Source organism: Panthera pardus, unplaced genomic scaffold, assembly GCF_024362965.1.
Source record: "Panthera pardus isolate Hobbes unplaced genomic scaffold, ASM2436296v1 HiC_scaffold_12, whole genome shotgun sequence".
In the NCBI taxonomy this organism is placed as follows: Eukaryota; Metazoa; Chordata; class Mammalia; order Carnivora; family Felidae; genus Panthera; species Panthera pardus.
Window position 1 is genome coordinate 113737837 of NW_026526677.1, and position 18605 is coordinate 113756441.

An 18605-nucleotide genomic window follows, 5' to 3' on the forward strand; every position below is an offset into this window, starting at 1 on the left:
TGACTTGTGATCCATAATTTCTTAAGATGCTACCACATGGTTCATATAAAGTATAAAAAGGAATAGCAGATTTTATATTTGCAGGCACTTACTGTCTTACCAGAATTATTACATTGACATTAATCTTTCAGATACCCTTTTCATTTACAAAATATTTTGTAAAGATCCGATTTTCTTTACAAATTCCCTCAAATATGTCAGCACATTTTTCTCAACTTACTTTCCGAGATGAGAAAACAAACTAGGATGTACTGTCATTCCATTCGTTCATTCATTCAACAGTAAGTAATCGCAGACATGCCCCAGGTACTGTGCTAGGGGAAGTGAGAGAGAGAAGAGTAATTCATTGCGTCAATATAACAAGTGCAAAAGAACTTGTAAGAACAGAGTATTTCATTTTTTTTTAATTTTTTTAAAAGTGTATTTATTAGGGGCGCCTGGGTGGCTCGGTCGGTTGGGCATCCGACTTTGGCTCAGGTCATGATCTCACAGTCCGTGAGTTCGAGCCCCGCGTCAGGCTCTGTGCTGACAGCTCAGAGCCTGGAGCCTGCTTCGGAGTCTGTGTCTCCCTCTCTCTCTGCCCCTCCCCTCCTCATGCTCTGTCTCTCTCTGTCTCAAAAATAAATAAAAACATTAAAAAAAAATTTTAAAGTGTATTTATTAGAGAGCGAGAGCTGGGGAGGGGCAGAGACGAGGGAGAGAGAATCCCAAGCAGGCTCTGTGTTGTCAATGCAGAGCCCGACGCAGGGCTCGACCTCCCAAACTGTGAGATCATGACCTGAGACAAAATGGAGACTCGAGCGCTTAATCAACCGAGTCACCCAGAACAGAGTATTTCATTTTTAACATTAGAGTCCATTTCAGACTATCATATTTCCTAAGACTTCTTACGTCTGTTTTTTCAGGCATGGAGGTAGGAGCTTCCTCTCAGAACACCTGCTTGTTGCGCTAACTAGTTATGAGAGGTTCTTGGCCCACCTATACATTTTTGAGAGCAGAACTGAGTTCCTTGTTATTTCTTTAACCATATTTCACAGAGTCCTAGGAAGTGAACAGCTATAGGAAGTGAAACAAAGAATTCCAAAATTGCTTCTCATTTTATAGTTCTCTTCTGGACAATATGTGGTATTTTCTGGCTGTTAAACTGAAGTTAACCTAAGAGCTGCCAGAATCTGAGCTTAGAACTTAATGCGGTTATTTTTTTATCTCCTTTAAATTTCTTTGAAACCAAAGCCCAAGTCCAGATGTTGCTGCAATTAATTCACTGGGGACGTGGTCCCAGGAAGCAAGAGTGGGGAGGCAGGCAGCCTGAGGTGGACGAGAAAAGCCAGTACAAATACGTGTGATCAAGTTTCCTACGATGGGCATTCTGGGCTCGATTCCAGCTGGACCCCCCGAGAAGCCAACCCAATCCCTTTTAACTGTTCACATCTCGAAGGGCTGGGAGGCTGGCGCACTCCTCCTTCACTTCCCTCCCGCACAGGCGGCTCCTGGATGTCATGTGCCCTAGGAACTAAGCAGAAAGGGTCCCAGAGACATCTCCTACATCTGTTGGTGGGAGCTTAAAACGATGGGAAATTGGAGAAGTCTTCTCTGGAGAGATGTAACAGCCCAAGAAGGAAGCTTTATAGATTGTGACACTGTAGAAATCTCCAGGTGGCACATGTTGCTAACAGCCTACGTGACCTTTCTCCGCCTCCTAAGACCCCACTTGGATTGGAGGCAGCAACGCATTCAGCTAAAAGACCAGATGCCATGGTCTTTATAGCCACATGGGGCCAGTGTTTCACGTCTTGCCAAAACGCATAAGCAGATTATTGCATGGGCTTCTCGAAAGAGACGGGGACCCTCCTTTCTCTGCCGTCCTCCTTCCTGCTCCCTGTAATGCGGACGCAATGGTCGGAGCCTACGCAGCTGCCTGGACCACGGAGCGCTGCACGGAGAGAGAAGTGTCCTGATGTGGATGCTGCCTGCGTCCTCGGGGTGGGGACTTGTCAGACAGGTCCTGCCCTTCCCAACCCGGACTGCTGCTACGTGAACGAGAAATAACTTTTATTTTATGAGTCATCTGTCACCTTGAGTTCTCGTATGTTCAACCAAATCTTAGCCCAACTAATGCATCACACGAAGTGTCTGGCGCCCCCACCTCCCCGCAGGGAGGGTCATCGGTTCGTAAGTCCTGGCCGTGCTCCCAGAGCCTCCCGGCCGCTCTCTGCTCTCTCGTTCTTGAATAGATGGCACAGCACAAAGGATCCAAACACGGGAGAACATTTTCCAGTGTTAAACACAGACAGCCAGAAAGAAACGTTGAAGAAACAGAGGCAATTCTGGGAGTAAAAGAAGATGTCAGAATAAACTTAAAAATACTATAAGTTCTCAAAAGATAAGCCATATTTTACATCCAAACACCACTTAAAAATGTGAGAAAAAGAAAGAGTAAGTAAAATATTCAGAGAACATTGGAAACTAAAAATACAGCTGAAATAAGAAACATAATTGTTGGGCTGGGAAATAATGTTGACAGAAAACGGTAGTAGATATATTAGGAGCAAAGAGATTCAATCCAAGAGGTCCGATAGATATATGGATTCCAGAACGAGGAAGGAAAATCGGGTTGGAAGAAATTATCAAATAACATAGGAAAGTGCCCTTGAGGTTTTCATAATGACAGAACTGCTTACGCCCAGCAATGTTAACACAAAAAAGAAAAGAGAAAAAAAGAAAAGAAAAAAGGAAAACCACATCAAAAGACATCATTATGAAATTTTAGGATATCTGCATAAAGAGAATATTTCCAACATTTTTCAGAAGCAAAAATATCAAGAATCAGAACAAAAGACTCCCCAGCAACAATAGCACATTCTAGAAAACAAGGAAAGACTACCTTCCACGTTCTACAGAAAATTTATTTCAGCCTGAAATTCTACAGACACACCCTCGATCAAGTGTCAGGATGGAATGAGGGACATTCTGAGGCATGAAAAGATTCCAAACATTCATTTTCCTTGCACTCTTTCTTAGACCAACCACCCCCATCTCGCTTGGCTGTCTACACATATATTTGCTCCCATTGGCCAGATTTCCTGCGCTTCATTTCTGCTGTGCTACCTGCTTCCTATGGCCTCCCTCCACACATCCTCTCTGGGGTTCAAATCCTACCCATTCTTCAAGATGCAGCGGAAGCCCCACCTGCCTGTTGCAGCCAGGACCTCCATTAACAGCGACCCACTCCCCCTACCCTTCTCAAGCTCTGGAATCTTCCCTGTACATTTTGCCACTTGCCTGTGTCTGGCATTCACATCTGTGTATGTCTGAATTCTCCAACGAGATTGGAACAGTATCTTCTTCATGCTTCCATTTATGGTGACGGGCAAATACAGGTGCCCAACGAACATGTGAAGTTTGTCCTAGTTAATTAGGGTAATCTGATTCCTGAGTCCCGTGTCCTTTCACGACCCCTTTCTATCCAAGATATTCGGAAGGTTCGTTCAAAAGAAAATTATAAACTCTCAAGAATTTCGAACATAGGAAAACCTCCCAACTTCACAAGGACAAAAGTAACTTGGAGGCCGACTTGGTGTCCTATTCAATTCAGTAACGAGCAATGATTGTGTTTACTAAAAAAAAAAAAAAAAAACAACTGCAGATCATGATTGCAAAATCAAGTCAACCTAAGGGGAAAAAAAAGCATATCATGACACATTTCATGGCAAGTGGTCCTTGCCTGTTACGAATTAAATAACGATACAAGCCAATTCATGCCACGTCTCACTGTTGTTTTCTAAATTCTGTGGCAACAGAGACAGGCTTCAACTGAAAAGAGAGAGGAATGAAGAGCCTTCTGCTTCTGTTTTTGCTCTGTGTAACATTTTCCTCTGCGTTTCCTACAGCCCGAAAGATGGACCCTGAGGAGAACATGCACCTGGCACAGGTACTGTCTCCATAAATGTTGATGTCGGCTATCTGTAAAAAATGAATTGTACCGATTGTCTTGGAACCTAAAAAGACAGCAAATTCCTCCAAAAGATTCCTGTACTTTCCCCCAGCTCCAAGGACACCAAGTAACCATGTGCGGGGTGGGATGGGGGTGGGGAAGGAGATTTGCCACCATTTCTCATGACGGTTCCAAGTAAAGACAGAGGGAGGAGCAAGAGGGTGGCCCTGGGAGAAATGGACATCTCTGTACAACCACGGGGGCCCAGCTCTAACTCTAGACCGCTTACCCCTATATGCATGAAAAAGACATTGCCTTGGACATTACCTCTAAAGATCAGTCCTGTGAATTTGCCATGTTTGGTTACATTAATTAAATTTGCCAAATGAAAAACCACGTATCTCTTCTAGAATTTGTCCCAAGGAAACAAAATTTATAGGGAGTATAAGTGAAAGTAACAGCAGAAATGGGTAAGATGTGTGGTCATTTACCAAGCAGAAGAAGCTGATCGTCCTCTGTGGGGATTTGGAGCATGACAGGCTGTGTGCTTTGGAAGGTTCTGGTCGCACACAGCTCGGCCACTTCTTGAAAATGGAAAACACAGGGTGACTCTCTCCTTCCTTCCTTTCTTCTTTCCCCGTCTGGCTCCTTCCTTCCCTGGCTCCTTATTTCTTTCTCCCCCCACCCCCCACCACTGCCCAAAAGGGTTTCAGGCAATTTTGTTTTATCCTGAGATACAGATCTGCTGTCTTGTAGTCTGTGCCTTTTTTTTTTTTTTTTTTTTTTTTTTTGTCTCCTTGGCCAGGCATATCTCAACCAGTTCTACTCTCTTGAAATAGAAGGGAGTCATCTTGTTCAAAGCAAGAACAGGACTCTCATAGATGGCAAAATTCGGGAAATGCAAGCATTTTTTGGATTGACAGTGACTGGACAGCTGGACTCAAACACTCTTGCAATCATGACGACACCCAGGTGTGGCGTGCCTGATGTGGGTCAGTATGGCTACACTCTCCCGGGGTGGAGGAGACACAACCTCACATACAGGTAATGACTCCGCCGACTCACTTCCCCCTAAGCCAAGACCTTGGGGTATAATGTGCGAGGAACAATAACAATACGAGTTTATTCTACCAAGCACCTGCTAGGTACCTGGCCCTTCCCAGATGTCACTTATATCAATTCTCCCCACAAAACTGGGACGTCGGCACCACTCTGAGCACCACCTCAAACAGAGACACTGAAACAGAAGGTTGTTTGCCATAGTCAGTCTTACCAGCAGACTGGCTCTGACAGATTTGCTTTTGTCTCTGGCCTCGGCTGCTTCCTTGGCGGGACCAGAAGCACCGCCATCTGACTGCAGATGGCTGAAGGTGCAGGTGGAGTATGATCAGGAGAAAATGGGAGGAGCCTGGGGCACAGCCAGTTCGTGTCACGGACACAGGTGGGTTAGAGCCTTCGGGTCTCAGATGGACCCCGGTGTGAAGTACGGAGTTTGCCCTCAGGCATGTCGAGGAAAGGGGGCTGCTCATTGGCAGGAAGAGGATGAAGCGTGCTTCTGACATGAGTCAGTGGCCTTGACTTTGCTCTAGGGCCCTCTTGATAGACCCTAGAGAGGATTAGTTCTTCCTTCACTGTATTGGGTCTTAGGAATTAAAATAAAACTAGGTTTGGCAAGATAGGGAGTATAAACAAGAGGAAAATCTTTTTCTGAGTGAGTAATTCTTTAAGGCTCTCAAGGGAGACTCTTGAGACACATGCTCAAGGCTGATTTCCACAGGCATCTGAGAAAACAAACCTCCAATCTGTTTAAAATGTTTGTGTAATACACCCATGTCCACAGCAAGCACAGACATGACATTAGTGCTCTCCCACTTCGGAGGTGATCTTAAGGACGTCATTTAACCTCTCTGAGCCCCATTTGTAAAGTGCTAGAAGACTAGCTGATCAATAGGGCAGATGGGAGGACTGGGTTGTGTAGCTTTTGTGAAAGTAGAAAAGTATGATTATGATACACGTGCAACAATAGCACAATACTAGAAGTCACTGCAGCATACAATCGATAAGAAATGATTTTCTTTGTGTCTGTGTGTGCCTATGTGCATGTGTAACCACCAATTGGTCTATTTTTGAAATTTTTAAGAATCGTAAACTACACTCCAGATATGTCACGAGCAGACGTGGACGAGGCTATCAGGAATGGCCTAGAAGTGTGGAGCAGGGTTACTCCACTAACATTCACCAAGACTTCCAGGGGGATCGCAGACATCATGATTGCCTTTAGGACCCGAGGTAAGGGTACAGCAGACAGAAAAGTATGCCTATTTTCATCTCTGGAGATTTGAAGAGGCTGACCTTCTCCCCTGTGAATTGTGTCTCAGTCCACGGTCGGTGTCCTCGTTACTTCGACGGCCCCTTGGGGGTCCTCGGCCACGCCTTCCCTCCCGGGCTGGGTCTGGGTGGAGACACTCACTTTGATGAGGATGAAAACTGGACCAAGGATGGAGCAGGTGAGTCCCATCTTCTTCCTGAACAAAAATTTTATCATTCCGCACAATCCCTGGAACGAATAGCTGTGCAATTAGTTGCTTTTTACTTCTCAATTCCACCCCCTCCCACCCCAGTTTCCCATATTCCAAGATGACATTGATGAAAGTATTCAGTATCCTTTCAGACAGTTGTGCTTGTACAGGTCAGGGCCTTATCCACACAACACGCTCCCAAAGTTGCTCGTCCTGCTGTGATCAGCGCATTCTTCTTGTGCTCATACATCCATTCATACACCCACAACGCCTGAAGGTCCACTATGTGCCTGGAACTGTGCAAGGCATCGGACGGACCACAAAGTTGTACTAGAAAGTTTCCAGCCCTTCAGAGGTCATGATGTTGTGTGGTGCGAGGCCCAGACCACATAACCACCCCACAAGGCACAGTGTGCTGTGTGTTATACCGATAGTAGAAGTCATCTGTGGCTTCCAGATTGAAGAAGACTCTAGGGAGGTGGTCATCTTGAGTTAGTCATCGAAGGATGGTGCGTGAGTTCATGGCCTGTACAAGGTCTATTTAAAAGCATGAACTTCCTTCCTGCGAAGGAAGTTGACCCTAATCTTTACATTCAAACTATTCCTTCAGAGCAACTGTGTTGGTTTTATTTCTTTAAAACACCTGCCTGGTACTAAAATAAGAAATATTTTATTACTTTTCAAACAAACACTAAAACTTTACTGCAGAAAACGTGCGTGCATCCAACAAAGGAGCAGTTCTCCGTAAACTCTCAGATTCTCCCCGTTGTTTTCTGTCATTGACTCCAGTCGCCTTGGTCTGGTGTCTGGTTTCCAGGGTCCCAGGAGAGCAAGGCTATGGCTCTCTTTATGTGTGGTATACAAGATCACAGTTCAGTCCTGACCAAGTAACTCCAGATAGTCTGTGGGTCAATTTCATAGTTTGTTCAAATCAGCACGTGATAGATGCTCCACGTGTTTGGTAAATGAAGTCAATCAAAAATCCCTTACTCCACACCCACTATGATACAAATGGAGTAAATGTTAGTGTGCAAGACACAGACCCTGCCCTTCAGGGGTTTACAGTCTAGGGGACACACACTGTCAACTGGCAATTAAAATCAGTCTGACCAACACTGAGATAGAAGAAACAATGGCAATGTAGTAGGAGCATGTAAAAGAAATTTGAACCCAAACACAGAGGTCAGGGGAGGAAGTGATACCAAGCCTGCATTGAAGGCTAAGCAGGAACTCAGAAAGCAAAGTGGCATAGAGAGTGTTCTGGACAGAATAACCCAACCAACTCATGTACCAGGATTGTGGCAGAAGGCCAGGCTGAAATGGTGAATGGGACACAGACAACATAGTGTCTGAAAAACCAGGAGAAAGGTTTGGAATTCATTGAGATGACCTGAGTGTGAGTTATCTTTTCAATGAGTCACTCGTCCTGTCTTATCCAAAAGCATACCCAGTGACACTGTCAGCCAGATAAGAGGTGCCAGCAAAGGCCAGAGCACAAAAGCATGAAGAACCATAAGAGAATTCTTGACCGGTCCAGGTTTGTTTTGTGCAAACATCATTGGACAAGGCTCCATCATAGAAGGCTCAGCCTTTTCTTTAGGATCCATAGGCTTGATTGCAAGTCCAAGGACAGTGTTATCTTTAGAACCTTACAGACCAGTGGGAGAGACAGCAGGATAAAAAGGCAATTTCACCATGCATGGAGAGCCCTCTAGTATGGGGAAGTACGGGGGATGGGGGGCGATGCATTGTGCAGGAGCTCATCTAAACATTCTTTCATGCAAACACCTGGAGATCCAGCAACCATGATTAAGCACCTGCTACTGATAGGTAGTTTAGTAACCACCAGTAGTAAAAGGCTGTTAAGACACAGTCCCTGCACTGAAAGGTTGCTTCATGCAGTCCTGTATGTGCTATGACACAATTAAACACTGAGTCTATGGAAACACTGGATAGTAGGTGGAGGGATAAGAGAAACCTCATGAAGGAGATGACTCTAGTGGGGCTTCCTGAGCAACAAGTAGGAGAGCTAGGCAAACAAAGGATGGGGGAGATAATATTCTGGGTAGACAGAATGTAGGTGGTAAAATACAGAGATTTGAAGAAACATGCCCGGGGGGCTCAGTCGGTTAAGCATGTGACTCTGGATTTCAGCTCAGGTCGTGATCTCATGGATCATTATTGAGCCCCGTGGCCCCCCTCCAAGTAAACATTTAAATAACTTTTAAAAATAAGGACTATGGCACAAATAAGACATGCAAATGATTCAGTATGGTTAGCTCATGAAATACGAAATAAAATGTGAAGCTGGAAAAAAGGCAGGGACTAGATCATAAATGGCCATTTAAGATCTTTGGACTTGATCCAACAGCAGCAGGGAACCTCTGAAGGATACAAGTAGGAGATACGTGATCCCATACAGTGTAGCCCAGCAACAAACAAAAACTGGTGGCTTCTGTTTTTTTAAGTTTATTTATTTATTTTGAGACAGAGAGTGTGCGTGTGTGCACATGGTGGGAGGAGAAGAGAGAAGGGTAGGGAGAGAATCTCAAGCAGGTTCCGTGCTGTCAGTGCGGAGCCCAAGGTGGGTCTTGAACCCAACTGTGAAGTCATGATCTGAGCCGAAATCAAGAGTTAGATGCTTAACTGACTGAGCCACCAGGCGCCCCTCTATTTTCTACATAGGGTCCATTTCTGATACTCCTGCTTCCTGCCATGTACTTGCTCTGGGTCATATCTCTCCATGATATGACTAATACCAATTACTCGTATGGAAACATTTCCCAGATACATCATAGTGCATATGAGAATTATCCCCACAATGGCAAGCCTTTTCTTCTTTCCCCTCAGTTACTTCCTAGTCTCAGATGTAACCCTTCTCCTTTTGGTTGACCCATATACCTATGTTTTTCCTGTTTTTGTTAAGGATTCAACTTATTTCTTGTGGCGGCTCATGAATTTGGCCATGCACTGGGGCTCTCGCACTCCAATGATCAGACAGCTTTGATGTTCCCAAATTATGTCTCCCTGGATCCTAACAAATACCCGCTTTCTCAGGATGATATCAGTGGAATCCAATCCATCTATGGTGAGCAACATCATAAATCTGAATATACGTGAACTAAATAGGAAGCTTTCCAGAAGGGAAGTGAAAAAATCACTTCTTGAAATATCACCATGAAGAAAATACTTGAGTAAGATCCTTCTGTAGGTATTTCCACACGCCTTCTTAATTCACTGTGGTGTTTCTTTTCTCATCAAAGGGAGTCTACCTAAGGCATCTGCTAAGCCAAAGGAACCCACTGTCCCCCATGCCTGTGACCCTGATTTGACTTTTGATGCTATCACCACTTTGCGCAGAGAAGTAATGTTCTTTAAAGGCAGGTAAACCCTTTCCCTTAAACACCTCAACTTCCTGTGAATATTTTTCTTTCCAAGAGATTTGGGGATGAAGAGAGAATCACAGATAGTGAGAACACATTCCTCCTCCTTTACATTTTATAACTGCCCATAGCACTTGAATGTTTTATGATGTGTATTTATCTCTTGCTTGTTTGGTAAGTTAATTTTTAAGTGTTCATAAGCATTTTTTTTTCATTGCCTTTGTATAAGAAGGTGTGGTAGAGTCACTTCCAGAGACTTCTTAGCTCAAATAGTACACCAGTCTCAGCGGTGCTGAAGCTGACCTATACCATTTCAGGAGCCGATCGTTAAATTTTGGGGACTTTTGCAAACCACTTCACCTCACTTTGGTAGCTTGAAACTGCCCATGGTTGGAGTATTTACCCCCTGGAAATCACCAAATGATAAAAATTAGGTCTTTTTCCTACTTAGGGAGGCAGTTGTTCACACTGTCTGAGTAGACCATTCCTTAATGTTGCCTCAGTGTGGTGGCTATAGTAGGAAATCTCTCTTCTCTTCTCTTCTCTTCTCTTCTCTTCTCTTCTCTCTCTCTCTCTCTCTCTCTCTCTCTCTCTCTCTCTCTCTCGCCGTGCTTAACTTACTGGACTTGAATTGCAACACAGTAAGTCAGCTGTGTGTACCGTGACTGTATTTCCAGACCAAGCATTGGGACATAGACCATCTCACAAGGGTATGGGCACAATGGCAGAGTATCTGAGATCTGTCAGCCTCCACCCACAACTACACAGCACTCAGATGACATGCTCCTCACAGCAGAAGCTGCAGCCACCTGGGGGTCTCAGGGAGGGATCACCAGTGTGGGAAGGGAAACAGAATGTCAGGGCTTTGTGGGTCTCCTTCGTAGACTCAGAGCTTTACAGCCAGAGGGGAACATCTGAGAAAATACTATAGCATGCACTGATAACATTTCTTCATTCTAGCAAACAACAGACCCATGAGTTCCTCTTAGAATGCTTGGTGTTGCCTTCAAATCTTGAGTATTGCTGCTTTGGCAAAAATGAGGCCATTGATCTCTCAGAATTGACATTTCTGTGGGTAGGTTGCTACTCTAAGCACCCAGGAGAGTGGGCACAAAGGCATGTCCTGACCTTGACCGTCCAAAGGGTAGAACTGAGCCCACACCCACCTAAATTTGCCGAGGAAAATTGTGTTCATGCTCTAAATTATCTGATGAGAATGCTAGCCAGTTAAATAAGAGACCAGCCTAGGTTTACAGTGTTTTCACTGCAGTATAGGCTGCATGTGTAAAGTAGTTTTGTTTCACACAGGCACGTATGGAGGATCTATTATGACATCACTGACGTTGAATTTGAACTAATCTCTTCGTTCTGGCCATTGCTGCCAACGGATATTCAAGCTGCATATGAGAACCCCAAAGATAAGATTCTAGTTTTTAAAGGTAATGTTGCCCATCACGGTTTGTGTCTCTGGATGCCTGAACTGGTCAGTGGCTTTTCTGGTACCAGGAACATAATATTCATGCACGGGCCAAAGGGAGAGTGCTTCTGCCGTGACGTTGGGTTCCTGTTGTAAAGAAAAACTACCCAGGGGTTCTCGGTGACTGTGAAGACAAACATCATCCCAATTGCACGGGAGCTAAAAGAAACCTGCATGATAAAAACTAAAAACTATCTTTTTTCTACCAAATGAAGGTAACCCACTTCCCTTTTATATTCCCTTTCCACTACAGTCACCAGATTTGGCAAATAACAGCACAAGATTACTTGAATTTCAGATAAAACACATAATGTTTTTAGTAGAAGTATGTCCCTTGCAGTATTTTGAATATACTTTTACCAAAAATTAGTCACTGTTTTTTTTAAAAAAAAAATTTTTAACATTTATTTATTTTTGAGGGACAGAGTGCTAGTTGAGGAGGGGCAGAGAGAGGAGACACAGAATCCGAAACAGGCTCCAGGCGCTGAGCTAGATGTCAGCATAGAGCCCAACACGGGGCTCAAACCCACGAACCATGAGATCCTGACCTGAGCTGAAGTTGGACGCTTAACCGACTGAGCCACCCAGGCGCCCCCAATTAGTCGCTGTTTATTTGCAATTCAAATTTAACTGGAATCTTATATTTAATTCAGCATTGCTACTTTTCATCTGGATTTCATCAGATTACTTGCCTTTGAGAATCCTTGGAGGCTGAAATTTAGGAGAACATGTGCAAACATAGTTGTCAGAGTTAGAGAAATGATCAATACAGTGAAACCAGTTGACATGCACACTCACGTGCATGAACACTATTAACTGTAGATGGATGTTATTTGTGTAAAACTAACGATTAAAGCAGCTCATGAAAGCAGTAAGAATAAATGGAGACATAAGATCACTAAATCTCTAGGCATTGAGCCTGAGAGATGACACATTCATTATTTTCAAACTGCTTTAGACAGCTCTTTTTCCCTCTAGGAAATGGATAAGATAATCACGTCCTCTCTTCCTAGATGACAACTTCTGGATGATCAGAGGATATGCAGTCTTGCCAGATTATCCCAAATCGATCCATACACTTGGCTTCCCAAGACATGTGAAGAAAATCGATGCGGCTGTCTGTGACCACAGCCTAAGAAAAACCTACTTCTTTGTGGACATCTGGTGCTGGAGGTCAGTTTACAGACAATCAACCCCTTCATTTCATTCTGCAGAAAAATATCCACATAGCCTCACTTTAACACAGGCAGAAATAGAACTCACCTAGAGGCTTCTTAAAGCCAATTATGTGGGTGGCTGACATTCACCAAACAAAAGAGTGTGTCAGTGAGTCTGAAGATCTTTCTCCAACTTAAAAAAAAATAAATAAAGATAAGATGAAATAATAAAGCTTGTGAAGCCAACCAAATTGCCAATAACACAAACATATCTAGTGAAAACCTGTGAAAGCTCCAAGCTGAGTCCTTATTTGTTTTTTTTGTTTGTTTGTTTGTTTGTTTGTTTGTTTTGTTTTAATTCTGGCTTCCACACATCACCCTGTGCACATCACAGCAGGTGCAATCCTTAATCCCCGTCACCTCTTCTCCCATCCCCCACCCACCGCCCCTCCCCTGGTGAACACCAGTATGTTCTCTATAGTTATGAGTCTGGTTTTGTGGGCCCATACGTTGATTTAATAGTTCCCCAGCACAGCATCATTCTGCCTAATGATGTGGCTTTTATCCCTCATCTTTTCTTGTTTTCAAGACAATATAAAAGATTCAGCCAAACATAATTTTTGATATATTTTTAATTATAATTATTTTCAGAAAGAGAGAGAGAGAGAGAGAGCTGGGGAGGGACAGAGAGAGAGAGAGAGAGAGAGAGAGAGAGAGAATCTGAAGCAGTCTCCATCCTCAGCACAGAGCCCGATGTGGGGCTCAATCCCACCACCCTGGCTGGGATCAGGACCTGAGACGAAATCAAGAGTCAGATGCTCAACCAACTGAGCCACCCAGGCGCCCCGACATGTTTTTAATTATTTTAATTGTAATTATTTATTGTAGTTATTTTAATTATTGACCTGATAGTTTTCCTTTACTAGAGGCTACTTCCTCTCCACATCCCAATTTGAGTCCAAGCAGTGAAGGATTAAGTCCTCCCCACCAAGCAAAGATCCCCTGTAAACCTTTCAAACCCATGCATCCAGGTTTGATGAAGCGACCCAAACCATGGACAAAGGGTACCCACGGAGGGTGGTGAAGTACTTCCCAGGAATTGGTCTCCGAGTTGATGCCGCCTTCCAGTATAAAGGTAAGCATCAATGCCTAACTTTTAGGATACTTGGAAGACTTTATTGGATGTGAAAGAAGGTAGCGCAGAAACGTAGGTGTTTCCATTTTAATGTAATTTTACTATTCTTTTTTTAAATTTTTTTAACGTTTATTTATTTTTGAGAGAGAGAGAGAGATATCACAAGTGGGGAAGGGGCAGAGAGAAAGGAAGACACAGAATCCGAAGCAGGCTCTAGGCCCTGAGCTGTCAGCACAGAGCCCGATGCAGGGCTCGAACTCATGAACCATGAAATCATGACCTAAGCCAAAGTCAGATACCGACCAAGCCCCCCAGGTCCCCTGTAATTTTACTATTCTGGATCGCATGTAATAATAAACTCTAACCAGGCAGACGTTCTCACAAACTGAATTAGTAAGTCCTAAATGATATTCTCTATTATACTATTTCAAATCTATGCATAAAGTACCAAAATTAACTTTACTTACCATTGATCCAAGATAGTCGCTAAAAGACACCCCCTGAAGAGTTTGAAAAGCTCTACGTGTTAAAAATGACTAAGCACATGCACTGAACAGTGACTCTCAAACTATTTAGTGCATAGTTTAACGTGCACACTTGGGGTTTGTGTGAGAAACTACAAATTCTTCAGAGTTTCCAAAAAAGATCTAGAATTGCGGGTAAGATCCAGAAATCTACAGTTTTAAATGAACCTTGCACAATTTAACGTACCATTGTAGCTGGTATATCTTCAGACTTTGACAATGAACCATAACCTAGAACGTGGAGTGAGCAGGAGTCTACATTTTTTTCTGAGTGACACCATCTTTTATTGCAGATAAATCTAACATAAAACTTTAATACTTAAAATGGAGCAGAATGACTCGAGGAAAATGAGGATGTAGGGCCCAAGGCCACATCCACAGGATATGTGGCTCGCTAAGACACTGTTTTGAAACCTAGTTTGAGAACCTTTGGCATGAACCACAGTCTGGCTAGAAAGGTGGTAACTCCCTTGACATTCATGTTTCATACCTTGGCGTCTTCCTTGGGAAAATAAAAATAACGTTTTTCATGTGACAGCAGTAAAATAAAATATATCTCTATTATTGTAGAAGGTTCTTTTCTCTCCATAATGTCCAATTATTTTATTCTATACCCATTCAATTAAAAAGTGTGGAACCATTATATAGTTGTGCAAGGTAACATATGATCCCCTCTCTCTAGGATTCTTCTATTTCTTCCGTGGATCAAAGCAGTTTGAATATGACCCTAAGGCAAAGAACATTACCAGAATGATGAAAACCAATACTTGGTTTCAGTGCAAAGAACGATTAAACTCATCATCTGATTTTAGTGTCAGTGAGGAAGAAGTACACTCCGGAGGAGTAGAGATGTTTTATCGTACGAATGTAAACTTGCTTATTTTCAGTATTGTTCATGTGCTAAAAAAATATATATAGTTATCAATAAATTCATAGACCTAAAATAAACCTCAAGAGGTCTTTTCGTCTGAACTCTGCTTCACAGTGGAATAGAACTGTTGTTGAATGTAAGCTGCCCAACCTGGTTCTAAATATCTATTGCGTAAAGACTCAACACATAGTTTGAGCTGCCTGACTCTTTTTACAGGAAGTTATGATGTATAAGCAAAACTTGCACTGTATCGTAAGCCTACTTTGTGTTTGTGGACTTGGATAAGTAAGCCATGTGTCTTATAATAACTAAATACTACAGACATTTATTAAACCAATCTTTAGCATCCTATTTTGTCTGGACCTTTGCAGTTGGAGAGGCCGCATAAACTGCAACCCTCGTCTGTACCCATGCTCTGAACCCACTGAGAAATAACGTTCAATCCTAAGAGCAAAATGGCACCTTTTTTACTGATAGAGCATATGTTAGCAACTGTAACTGTGGGCAAGCTAGCTTTCTAATATCAAATTCTAGAATAAGACATAGACTCAAGTCATGGGAAGAACTGGAAAGAAGCACATCCCCACAAGAATGTGAGCCCTCTATAGGCTGCATGGAGCCCAAAGAGAAAGAAAGAGGATGGAGCCACACGTGCCCAGTTTTTGCCCCCAAATTCACTAATAAATAAGTTATTCCACCTGCCAAAGAGGAGTGATCGCCTAGAGAAACCCAGGAGGTGTTACACAACAGGTGCTCCCCCAACAATTAGGAAACTAGAAGAAGCAGGAAAGTGGTGTTCCAGCCAACCACCCAAGCATAGGCCAACGCATGTAACCATTCCTTAGAGAGCTTAAAATCAGATTTTACACACACTGATCTCATGTACAAGAAATTTAGAGATTTCCTCCCTATGTTGAAAATCTATCTGTCACCTGAGCCTAAACCTATAAGTGGAAAGCTCCTGTCCTCTCTGCTACACCACTTATTTGTTGAGTTTCTAAATTCTTAATGCTTAGATTTTACCTTTACACCCTCAAAACTAAATGTTTGAATAAGCTCTTAATGAATTTTCTGACCCAGAAGATGAGAGGATGTCAGCTGAATTTGATTCTGATGAGATGATAGATTAAGCAGATACCAGCTGATAGAAAATATGCAGAGAAAATCTCAGGAATTACTACAACCACATTCCACCCCCCAACTTGAGTTCATTGTTCCCAGGTCCCTATTAGAAAAGGATATAGAAAAGAGCTATCACATGTTCAAAATAGAAAGAAAATTTTAAGAAGTATAGCTTAATACCTAGAATATAGTAGATACGAGGCTAGTCTTGGTGAAAACTAGTGCTGGAATAATCAAATATCCATATATACAGACAAAAAGAATCTCAATCCTTACTTCACACAGTTCACAAAAATTAATTCAAAATGAACCACAGATTTCTAGTAGAAACTTAAAGCTTCTAAAACTTCTAGTAGAAATATAAAACTTCTAAAAGAAAAAAGTTTAAAAAAAATTTTTGTGGCCTTAGATTAGGCAGAGATTTTTGGATAGGGCACCAAAGGCATGAGCCATAAAAGAAAACATTGATGAATTAAATTTCATCAATATTTAAAACATTTGCTCTTCCAAAAAATATTAAAAGAATGAAAATTCAAGCCACACACTGGGAGAAAATATTTTCAAAACATGTTTCTGATAAAATACTTGTATCCTGAATATTGAAAGAATTCTTGTAATTCAAAAAGAAGAAGACAAACAGTTCAGTTTTTTAAATGAGCAACATATTTGCTTTATGAGTGGCAAATAAACACATAAAAAGATGTTCAGTATCTTAATCATTTAGGAAATACTAATTCAAACCACAGTGAGACATCACTACATACCCAACAGAATGGTTCAAATGAAAAAGGCTGAAAATACCAAGTTCTGACAAGAGATAGAGTGACTGGAACTCTCTTGGAGTTAGAATAAAAAGTTGTATAGCCACTTTGGAAACTAGCTGGGCTAATCCTTATAAAGTTAAACATTCACTTACCATGTGACCTAGAGACCCCACTCCTAAATATTTACCCAAGAAAAATGAAAACACAGTCATATAAATGGAAGTACATGAAGTTCATGATTGCTTTATTTATGAGAGCTAATACTGGAAACAACTCAAGTGTCTATCAATCGGTAAACGGGTAAAGAGTGGTACATCCAGAGAGTGTAAAACTCACATGCAACAACGTGGATGAATCTCAACAGCATTTGGAAAATGAAAGAACCCAGACACAAAAGATTACATATCATATGATTCCTTTTATATGAAAAATTACAAAAGGCAAAACTGAAATGATAGAAGCTGATTGCTGCCTGCAGAGGCTGGAAGTAGGGGAAGGGACTGAACACAAAGGACCATAAGTGACAGAGATGTTCCATGTCATGAATATGGTGATGGTGACACTATGGAGCATATTTTTAGACACTCGGCATAAAATTAGTGAATTTTATTATATGTTAATTCTGCTTCAGTATCACTGATTTAAAAGAGTGGTGCAGGGGCGAGGGGGCTGGCGCCTGGGTGGCTCAGTTGGTTAAGCTTGGTTAAGCATCCAACTTCAGCGCAGGTCATGATCTCATGGTTCACGAGTTCGAGGCCTGCATCAGGTTCTGTGCTGACAGCTGAAAGCCTGGAGACTGTTTCGAATTCTCCCTCTCTCTCTCTCTCTCCCTCTCTCTCTCTCTGCCTCTACCCCACTCATGCTCTATCTCTTCCTTTCTGAAAAATAAATAAAAGTTAAAAAAATTTAAGAATGGTGTGGCATACTGCTTAGTGGAATCTCAGATGTTGGTCAAGCTTGTTTTGTGTCCTTGCACCTATTCTCAGATCAGTGATATATTATTTGTTATATTATATGTGTTATATATGTTATATTATATATGTTATATACATGTTATATATAGTATAATATTATATATTATATATTAAATTATAGATCCCATGATATTATAATTTGGGAATCATCAGATTTGCCTGTAGGCAGTTACTTTCTCCTTGATTTTCAAGAAAAATATTGGTCCACAGGTGAGAACAAGACACAACTATAAAAATAATCCTGTTTTAAACCCAACGGAATATCTAAAAGTAGTTTTCCAAGGAATATATATGACTATTAGAATTATATTAAACATTTATAAGAATAACCCAGAGGTCAGATGATATCACTCAGTCTTTGAAATTGAAATAAACTGGACTTCCAAACTCCTATGGGGATTCTAAGACCATCCACCAAGCAACTGGGGAGAAACCATTCTAATTCTTACTGTCCCTTGGCCAAGCCACTTCTGGGCACCCAGCCCCTGCTCCTCTGCCTGACCCCTGCCCTGTTGTGCTCTGTGAGGAACCCACAATTCTATTATTTTTTTCTTTTAAGATGTAAAGCAGTGAAGCTGTAACTTTGTTTTATTATCTCTTAAAGGTGCCATTAGGGGCTCCCCTTTCTTGGCAAAGCGATTTATCAAGGTATGTTTCTCTCCTAGAGAAGAGAACCAGAATACATGTTCACTTTACTCCATAAAGAAAGCATGTTAATTTCCCTTTGCTAGATTGGAGGCTGGAC

The 18605-nt window shown here is 42.1% G+C and overlaps 1 protein-coding gene across 1 annotated transcript; it reads left to right on the forward strand.

The window, feature by feature from the left end:
- The first annotated feature begins 3771 nt into the window (after window positions 1–3771).
- Window positions 3772–15351, forward strand: MMP27 (matrix metallopeptidase 27). The gene is made up of 10 exons (XM_019433696.2): window positions 3772–3931; window positions 4740–4978; window positions 6075–6223; window positions 6313–6441; window positions 9380–9541; window positions 9717–9837; window positions 11145–11275; window positions 12327–12486; window positions 13502–13605; window positions 14812–15351. Exons 1-10 carry the CDS (start codon window positions 3830–3832, stop codon window positions 15045–15047), a joined length of 1533 nt encoding a protein of 510 aa, XP_019289241.1. The 5' UTR covers window positions 3772–3829; the 3' UTR covers window positions 15048–15351.
- The last annotated feature ends 3254 nt before the right edge of the window (window positions 15352–18605 follow it).

Excerpts from the sequence above, each read along its gene's own strand:
- MMP27 (XM_019433696.2), top strand. The coding sequence starts at position 3,830 with ATGAAGAGCCTTCTGCTTCTGTTTTTGCTCTGTGTAACATTTTCCTCT. Across the intron at positions 4,979-6,074 it reads AGACACAACCTCACATACAG|AATCGTAAACTACACTCCAG; the intron begins GTAATGACTCCG and ends GAAATTTTTAAG. Across the intron at positions 11,276-12,326 it reads TAAGATTCTAGTTTTTAAAG|ATGACAACTTCTGGATGATC; the intron begins GTAATGTTGCCC and ends CTCTCTTCCTAG.